The 9,526-nt window shown below is 46.2% G+C and overlaps 1 protein-coding gene across 1 annotated transcript; it reads left to right on the top strand.

The window, feature by feature from the left end:
* The first annotated feature begins 784 nt into the window (after positions 1–784).
* Positions 785–8,927, top strand: Tgif1 (TGFB induced factor homeobox 1). The gene is made up of 4 exons (XM_076836946.1): positions 785–1,141; positions 1,391–1,575; positions 6,835–7,061; positions 7,922–8,927. Exons 2-4 carry the CDS (start codon positions 1,560–1,562, stop codon positions 8,495–8,497), a joined length of 819 nt encoding a protein of 272 aa, XP_076693061.1. The 5' UTR covers positions 785–1,141; positions 1,391–1,559; the 3' UTR covers positions 8,498–8,927.
* The last annotated feature ends 599 nt before the right edge of the window (positions 8,928–9,526 follow it).

Genomic DNA, 9,526 nt, shown 5'->3' on the forward strand with positions numbered 1-9,526 from the left:
TTTACTAGGCTTATTTGCGTTTAGGTATTTTTTTTTTTCTTTTTCAGTGATGGAGAAAGTCTAACTGGTGTATGACAGTTCATTTGCTTTGCTTCAAAACAACGGGACATACCCACGCGAAAAAAAAAAAAACTAGACCCAGAGGAGAGGTCATGCGTGTCTAGAAATCAACCAAACAGCATCTGGTCTTTTAAAAGGGGAATTTCATCAAGGAACTCCTGTTGGAGTCCTCGTAACTCAACCAAAATAAACCCACAGGAACATGTGTTTACTTAATGGCTAGTTTCTGTTTGAAATACAGAAGGGGAGGAGGGGTCCCCTAGCGGGATTTAGTCCTAAAAGTAGACACTGTTTACCAAAACGGATGAGCAGTCACGGCGTGGTCGCCTCTTTGCTATAAAGGCGGCAGCTGCCGGGGTCCGGGGGTGGAGGGGTCGGGCCGAGTAGCAGCAGGGCGGGCGCGCGCCCGGGCAGTCCCCAGACAGAGACGTTTAAAGAGCATGTGAGCATGACAAGTGTCTATTCGCAACGTGTTAGATTTCGAAACTGCCTTGCAATCCAATCCGGAACTCACAGCTTTAGCCCGGGGGAACAGACATTCGCCTAGGGTTTCAGTCTCATCCCCACCACCCCCCACCTCCCACTGTCGTTGTTGGAGGAAGAGCCCCGGGAGGAGAAGGGTGCGCCGCGCCGCGCCCGCGTGTCAATGGCAGCCGCGCATTCTGGAAGAAGTTGGTTCTTGTCCCGAATACTTTTCCTCTTGTGCCCCGCCCCTTGAATCAGAAGCGGCTGTCTTGTGCGGCTCCAGCAGGGACTGAAGAGTTTGGGGCAGCTGTCAAAAACAAGAGGGCGAGTCTTTTCTTCCCTGGGGTGGAGGAGGGGAAGAAGGGGGCGTCCTTTTCCCCATCTGTTGCAATTTCCTAACCAAACGCACTCTCGCCAGCCTCAGGAAGAAAGGCCCAAAGGAAAAAACCCGGAACGCTCAGCTGCTGTCTCCGCCGCCGGGCGAGGGATGCGGGCGGTGCACGCGCGGCAGGCAGGCGTGATAGTGTTTCTAGGGTCCGCCACCTCCGTGAGGGACGGGTGACAGTGGCCAGGTCAGAGCGGCCGCGCCGCTCGTCCAGTCCACCCCCGCTGAAAGGTGCGGGGGAGGGGCAGAGGCGCGGTGGGACGGGCGGGGGACGGGGCGGGCGGCTGGGGGCGGAGGCAGGACCTCCTGTACCTTCCCTCCTCGCCTCTCACTCTGACAGCGCCGAGGTGCGCCGTGCAGGAGCCGGGAACAAAGGAGCGGAGTGGGGAGGGGAGCGAGTTGGGTGAGGGAGAGCCCCCGGCCGGCTGCCAGAAGATCCCGGCAGGAGGAAGCCCAAGTGTCACTTGAATTCCACCCAAGGAGCAGGCGCCTGGGATCCAAGCGCCTTGTTTAGCAATAACGGCTGGAGCACGTCCTATAAGTTGCTGGAGAGTCTGCAGTGAAGGAGGACGACCGCTTGCCCGCTGTGTCCCGGCTCCTGGCCCCTCGAGACCCCAGCATTGCCTTCCGCTGGGAGGGGAGTTCCAGAATGAAGAGCAAGAAAGGTAAGGCGGCCGTGGGCTGTGCGCACCGGGGCTGCGAGTCCCAGAGAAACACGCGGGCCGGGCCGCGCTGCGCTAGACTCTGGGCGAAATTGACTTGGTGGACTTTTCCGCCCAGGGGCTCTAGGGCTGGAGCGGCGGCCGTTCTCTTTGTTGAGGCCGTGTCTGGAACGACAGTTGCTGTTTTCCTTCTAGACACAACACGAAGGGCTGTTGTGGGGAGCCGAGCCTCTCCACGCTGCTGGCACGTTGTCAAGAATCAACGCTCAGCGCCTTGTTTGTGCGCCTCCAAGTTTCATTGTCTCCACCAACACCCCACGCTTGGCCCAGCCGCCGCGTGGCTGCTAGCTCTGTCTGGCGGACGGCGGGTGTGGGGTCGGTGTCGGGGGACCCCACCTAGCTTTTCCTGGCCCGGATCCGGAGCTACCGAGGCCGCGTTGCCTTTGTGTGAAAGTTCGGTTCCGGGGCCCCCACACCCCAGTGGGCCTGGTACCCTTTTTTAGGGATGAGATGTTTTTCACAATCAAAGGAATGTGATCCCGGACCCCCACATCGCCCTTGGGCGTACATGGCTTTGGAAAGCTAGACTTCTAAAAAAAATTCCCAGCTTTTAAGTTTTCCCACGATGGATTTGGGGCAAGATGAGGAGTTAGGACACAGGGCAAGCTGCTTAAAGCTGCATGCAGTCAAAAGGTGTCCAAGTGTGACAAGCAGGCTTGGTTGTAAGTGCAAAGAGCGAGGCTGTCATTGTTTCCACGAAGCGTTCTGGACGGTTTACAACTAAAACTTGCCGTCAGTCTGGTTTAAAAACAAAATACACAGGGGGGGAAAAAACACCTGAAAGGTCAAAGACTGTAAAGTCTCTTTTGAAGTTAACTTTTGAGTCCCTCGCTGGGAGGTCCCCTGAGTGTTCCGTCGTGGACTAGAGTTGGCTTTTCTGTTGTGATTTATGTGGAGTGGTTCAAAACAGAAGTTAATCGCTCGGGGAAGCCAAGGACCGGGGGCGGGGGGCGCTGCTGCGCATGCTCAGGAGCTTCCTCGAGTTGGTAACTCCACATTCTTTCAGAAAGGGACTGCAACTGCAATTCCTACGGAACGAGATTCCGAAGGGGCAGCCGCACTCCCCGAAGGGTTCCTTCGGCTGTGTTTTTACCTTAGAGTTCTGATGATGTGCTTCTGTGGGAGACTTAGGCACGCGGAACTTCCCTGTCCCCCCCCCCCCGCCTCCAGGCTTCCCCAGTGAGAGTAACATTAACGTGCCACTTGGTAGTAGAACTCCCTGCGGACCCCTCCCCGCAGGCAGAGTGAGAACGTGGGCGTTTACAGTTGGGGACGTTTAACTTGGTGCTGAGAAAACGCGCGGGGAACGTCCGGGTGTCTCTGCAAAGCCGTGTCATCCTTGATACAGGGCTGACAGATCTACACTCTTAATAGGAGGCGCTCTGGGTTCTGATAGGACTTGCCAGCATAAGGTGTGGGGAGAGGGGCTTCTGGGTTTGAGTGGTTCGAGTGCGCCGAATGCAAAACTGGGCTTCCGCCGGCCCCCTCCCCATTGTTTGAGCTCTGGAGGGGGCCGCTGTGATTAGCCTCCCGGCTCAGGCACCCCCGAACCCCTCCCTCCTCCCCGCCCCCCCCCACGTCCCCCATCCCCCAGCCCTCTAGGGTATTCCGGGGGGACCCTGGCAGGGTGGGTGGGGGAACCCGTGGTCCCCAGCCCCGGGCGCACCGAGGATCTGCTACTCTGCGCCGACTCATGGAAACAATGAAAGGTGACGTGTTGGAGAGGAAACTTTGCTGCGACTGCTTCTCGGCTCCCTGAAGGGTAGCAGAGACTGCTGAGGTTGCCGGGGTTTTCTTTCCCATTTTAGGTTTCCCTGACAAATCGTCCGGGATCGGGGACCGGCACCTTGAGAATGTGGGATCTACGACCCCATTTTTAGTTCTCAAGTGACCCGAAGCCCCAGAGGTCCTCTGCTCGTGCTAACTCAAACAGTTTGCAGGCGGTTTTCAGTTGGAGCCGAACAAAAGCGGCTTGCTCTTCTCCGGGCTCCTCCCTCTCCCCGCGAGCCTCCGGGTCCTGCCTCCTCCTGTCCAAGATTACCTGGGGCTGAAAGGGAGTCTTGCCCGTCCGCTCCGGTAGGGCTCCCAGAAGTCAGTCTCGGCCTATTGTCTGTCTATAGAAAAGTCTGAGCATGTTTTCAAGTTTCCTTAAGACAAAGGCACTCTCAATTCAGTTTCAGGGTACGGGTTTTGGTAAACCGGCGTGTGATGATAATGTGTCCTCTTAGAAAACTGAAGACGGCCCCCAAAGATCACCTAAAGTGGTTTAAAAACAGACGGAAGGAAGGTTTGACAAGGAAAATGCTCCCGGTCTTTTTGGTCCCAGTTCCTGATCATGTTGCTTTAGGATCGCTCTTTGGGGGCGGCCAAGCGCACAGTGGATTTAGTAACTTGGGTGTGAAATTGGATTCCTGTTTGCTTCTCCAGAGGGGAGGTATTCTGATCAGGAGACTCGTTAGTTTAGATTTGCTTTTACCTAATTATTAAACTTTCCTTTACTCTTATTACTAGATTCTTAACATTTTTTAAAAATCCAACTTCACCACCACCTTCTCAGTCCCCCTCCCCCTTGGTGTTTCAGAGCTATTCAGAAAAAGAAAGTGCAGAGAAGCAAGATTGCTTCTCAGAGCCGTGGGATCCACGAGCCATCTTGTGGCTTTCTAAACAGCATTTCCTTGTATGTGGATAGAGTAAAAGGCTTTTGATTCCTCTCTCCCCACCCACCACTGCCCCCCTCCTACACCACAATTTTTAAAGTGTAAGCAAAGCAAGACGTTTGGAAACAAATCGTAACCGGGAAACTTTTCAAAAGCTCTGTTACAGTAGGAAATGAGTAACGAGGAAAAGTCTTTGTTTTTCCAAGTTGAGCCACAATCAGGAGGGAGAGTTTTAATGAAAACAGTCCTGACAGCAATAAACGTGGTTTAGCTGCAGTGAAATATCAGCTGGCCCAAGCCAAGGCACTGAAGGCTTAACTTCCTGTTACTTCAGCTTTTGTGCACATATTGAAAATATTTGTTAAGAAATCCAGAGGCCTGGCATTCATTCCCGCCCCCCCCCCCAAAATGAACTGAGAACAGAGTGAAGTCTTGCCTTAGTTTGGTGTTGCTTAACTGAAACCTGCTTTTGTGTGTCACTAACCTATTGGAAAAGATCAAGCTTCTTGTCAAATGAAGCAAGCAGATCAAAGGACACTCTTGAGCTTTTTATTCTTTTCCGTTGTTGTTGTTTACTTGCTTGTTTCAAACTCTTTGTTATTACCAATTTACAGTTGGGAATTCACTGTTCAATGAGCAATTTTCCACACTTTTTTCCAGATTAAAAAAAGGAAGAGGGAAATAAAAGCCTTGAAGCTTTCAGACGTTGGAGAGTTTAAACAAATTGCCTTATTCAAATTTGCTTTAGTTATTCAATTAACTTGACACGTGTTTAGAAGTGATTTCCTTAGTTATCAAGGCAAATGTGAAACAGGAAATCATTTATAATCTCAAGGTATTTTATTAATAGTTCACAAAAATTTCAGTATGGGTTTTGAAAGTTTCTCAACTTCTCAGCAGTGAAAGCAGTTTCAGTTTTAAATATGCCCTTTCTTTAAACTTTAAAAAAAGAAACAGCTTAATTAAATCTTTAGGGAAGGGGAAATTCAAACACATTGCAGTTAAAACTTAGGATTCTTGGGTACTGATGACTGTTAATCCTTGAGCTACAGTGAATTTGCAAAATCATTCATCTCTTTTGTTAGAACTTGCTTTACTTTGTCTTTAGAGCTTTTTGCTTTTCCTGTAGGAACGCCCTCCAGCACCTTCTGCCCCCTGCAGTCCAAAACTAAATGTGTCACCAAGTAAAGCCAATCAGTTGGTGTATTTTTTAAAAGTTCCTTAAAAATACATTATATGGTATATCACTGTGAAGAACATTTTGTTTTTATTTTCTATTATTCAGTTAAAATTGGGTCTTTTTTTCAACCAAAGTTACAGAAGAAAAAAATATATGAAGCTAAAAATGTAATACCTTTAAAAATTAATCTCTAATACAGAAACACTGATATTTTCAAGCATGCTTATAGTTTGTAATTTATGAATACTTTTAAAATTTTGGATTGTCTTCCCCCAATAAAGAATATTTCTCTAGTCATTCACAGTTACCAGTTATAGTTTTGAGAGGTGAGATTAATAGCATTTGTTATTTAAATTCTTTTAATTAAAAATGATGTTTAACAGTTGGGCCGGTCTGAATTTTTATTGAATTCTGTGTATCTGATTTAAATATTCTGTATGGTTTGTGAATTCTTAAAATTTCTGGTAGGATTAAAGTACTTACAACAGAAGGAGCTTCCTTTGGGGGTTGCATACTTAGTTTTCTTTGTCATGTAAGAATTTTAAATACTGAACCCTGCTAATCGATGTGTAATATTGCAGGTTCATATTAAACTAGCAGTTGAAATTTATGCAGTGTTTTAAGTTAATTCAGTTTCAGGAATCCTTTGAAGTCTTCCTAGAGTACTAATAGTAGAGAAATACTTTTATGTAATAAAACTTGAAAACTCGTGGTTGTAGTTAATGAAGTGACCATTGAAAGTAGGTGTTCTAATTCTGCATAAATATAGGTAGTAATGAATAAGAAATTATCATGGAATTAGCAGAAATTTTTAACAAGTATTTTATAGTACTAGCTAGGTAATTTGTCCTCCTTATATCAGTGGGGGAAAAAATAGCAATTCTCTTTTACTTCAAACCTTTAATGGAAAGAGGAAGATTAACACTTAAGATGTAAATTAGCATATTCATTAGCCTTTTATTTCTAGTTTGGAATGACCTTTAACAGAAGCTTGTTAAACACACACCCCACTGCCCAGCACCCTTCTTGTTTCAAATGGGGCAAATGATTCAGTTTGTCTCTCCCAATGGATTGAACAAAAGACTTCTGAACATCATTCAAAAAAGAATGTGAGAAGTTAAGTCCTAGAGGACAGTGGCTAAGAAAGGGTATCTGGTGATTGAGAATCTACCTTGTGCAGCTAGTCAAATTACTCTTGAGGACTTTTACAGGTACCCTGGTAATTCAGGGCAGAAAACACGGATCTTTTGCTTGTTTTCAGTGGTTGAAAAAATACAATTACACTGACTGGTCAGAATCAATGATCTCTGAGATAGTTGCCCTGCTGATAAAAGCAAGTGACAGCTGGCCTTTGTGCTTTTCTAGGTGTTGTTGCAGCATCTGGCAGTGAGACTGAGGATGAGGACAGCATGGACATACCCCTGGACCTTTCCTCTTCAGCTGGCTCAGGCAAGAGACGGAGAAGGGGCAACCTACCCAAAGAGTCTGTTCAGATTCTGCGGGATTGGCTGTATGAGCACCGGTACAATGCCTATCCCTCCGAGCAAGAAAAAGCATTACTGTCCCAGCAAACTCACCTGTCCACACTACAGGTAAGGAAAGAGAGCACAAGGTTATTGCATTCTTTTTTTTTTTTTTTTCAATGCTGAGGGGTTGAACCCAGGGTCTTGTGCATGCTACTCTGCCTCTGAGGCCCTCACGCATGAATTTTCATTTCCAAAGTCATTTCAAAGCATTCCTGCGCTTGGAGTCATTCAGCTCCTCCCCACTTGAAAGAAAGAAAAAAGAAAAGAAGAAATATCTTTTTTTGGAAACGTTATAGCGCTAAAAGCTAATAGTTGGCTATTTAGAGAACACAGAAACACTTGACAGTCATCTGTCAGATAGCATTTCCTTTAATGCCTAAAAGAGCCTTCAAACATAAAAAGGAGGTTAAACCTTACTCTATTGCCCAGGAAACTGGTTTGATATTTAAACAAGGACAGACTTCAGTGAGGTAATTCATGTTATGTCTGTTGACATAGTCATTTGAACTGGGAAAAATCAGTTACTGGGGAGGTGTGGCACTTTTCATACAGGAAAGGTTTTCCTGTAGTTGATTAACTCAAGTGTTGGGGCAGTAGGTAATAGGTTAAAAAGGGGAGAGTTAAAGGTAAAGCTTCCTCCCTAAAATCATTTTCAGGTATTTGGGAATTTATATCTTTTCTCTCTCCTAAAGAGATTGAAAGATAACGAGACCCCAAAGCAAATTTGTATTCAAAGCAGAAGGAGATTTATGACAGGAGGTAGCTCTTTTTCTTGGCTGGGTTCAAATACCTTGAAATAACTGGTGAGTCCAAATAAGCCTTTCTACGCCTTCTTTCATTCAAAGAGAGGGGTCAGCTAGGCACCCCTAGAACCTGTTTGCTGAGTGAATGAGGAAAGTGTTAAAAGTGTACCAATATGATTTCAGGTCTGTAACTGGTTCATCAACGCCCGACGCAGGCTCCTCCCTGACATGCTGAGAAAGGATGGCAAAGATCCAAATCAGTTCACAATTTCCCGCCGTGGGGCCAAGGTTTCTGAAGCTAGTTCTATGGAGGCTGCAATAGGTATCAAAAACTTCATGCCAGCTCTAGAGGAGAGCCCGTTTCATTCCTGCACAGCTGGACCAAACCCAACCCTAGGGAGGCCCCTGTCTCCCAAGCCATCGTCCCCAGGATCAATTTTGGCTCGTCCATCAGTGATCTGCCATACCACTGTGACTGCATTGAAAGATGTGCCTTTCCCTCTCTGCCAGTCGGTTGGTGTGGGACAAACCACAGATATACAGCAAATGGCAGCCAGCAACTTTACAGACACCTCTCTCATGTATCCGGAGGACACATGTAAGTCTGGACCGAGTACAAATACTCAGAGCGGTCTTTTCAACACTCCTCCCCCTACTCCACCGGACCTCAACCAGGATTTTAGTGGATTTCAGCTTCTAGTGGATGTTGCACTCAAACGGGCTGCAGAGATGGAGCTTCAGGCAAAACTTACAGCTTAACCCCCCCTTTCAAGCAAAACAGTTCTCGAAAATGTCATGATTGCCAAGGGGGGTGGTGATGGCAAGAGATGAATTGCGTTATTTTATATATTTTTTTATTAATATTTGCACATGGGATTGCTAAAATGAAGCTTCCTGTTACTGAGATGTCTTCAATGGAATACAGTCATTCCAAGAACTATAAACTCAAAGCTACTGTAGAAACAAAGGGTTTTCTTTTTAAAATGTTTCTTGGTAGATTATTCATAATGTGAGATGGCTCCCAATATCATGTGATTTTTTTTCCCACCCCTCCCCCTTTTTTTGTTGGTGTTTTTTTTCAGACTGTGCAATACTTTGAGAACCTATAGCATCTTTTCATTCCCATGTGGAACAGGATGCCCACATACTGTCTAATTAATAAAATTTTCATTTTTTTTTCAAACAAGTATGAATCTAGTTGATCGATGCCTTTTTTCATGACGTAATAAAGTATTTTCTTTAAAAGTTGTCGTAATACAGAGTATTTTGTTGCAGGAGGCACCTCTTAAGTAGTAGTAGGAATGCAGTACCCCAGTGAGCAGGAAGTTGGGGGTGGGGCTGAGTGTGAGTTAGGGGGGTGTCACTGACTCTTTGTAGAGCTGTGGACAACAAGCCAATATGTATAAACAGGATGTGTGATATTTACTCTTGATAGGAGGCATAGCTGGCCCTTAAATCTTTTCTTAGAGCTGAAAGGCAAATTGAAATGAATCATCTAATCAGCGCTGAGCTAATCGCTAAATCCTTACTGTGATCTGTCCCGTATTTTTTAAAACCTGGCCAAGCTGGGGGAAGAAAAATGTCTTGAAGCAACTAGTTATGGCTTCAGTTTTCAGAAGTAAATAGCACAAGCCATTTCTTAGTATTGTCCCTCTTCCACATTATCCTTTAAAATTAGCTTTGCTCAGTGGTACAGTTGGGTAAGGTCTTTGCATTCAAATATAACATTAATTTTAGAGAAATTACCTTTTAAAATGTTTAAAGCAGTCTCTAAAATGACGAACTAAT

This window comes from Callospermophilus lateralis, chromosome 17 (genome assembly GCF_048772815.1).
Source record: "Callospermophilus lateralis isolate mCalLat2 chromosome 17, mCalLat2.hap1, whole genome shotgun sequence".
NCBI classification, from domain to species: domain Eukaryota; kingdom Metazoa; phylum Chordata; class Mammalia; order Rodentia; family Sciuridae; genus Callospermophilus; species Callospermophilus lateralis.

Bases quoted from the DNA above. Each gene is read 5' to 3' on its own strand.
- Tgif1 (XM_076836946.1), top strand. The intron at 7,062-7,921 runs GTAAGGAAAGAG...ATATGATTTCAG, and splicing joins CTCACCTGTCCACACTACAG to GTCTGTAACTGGTTCATCAA.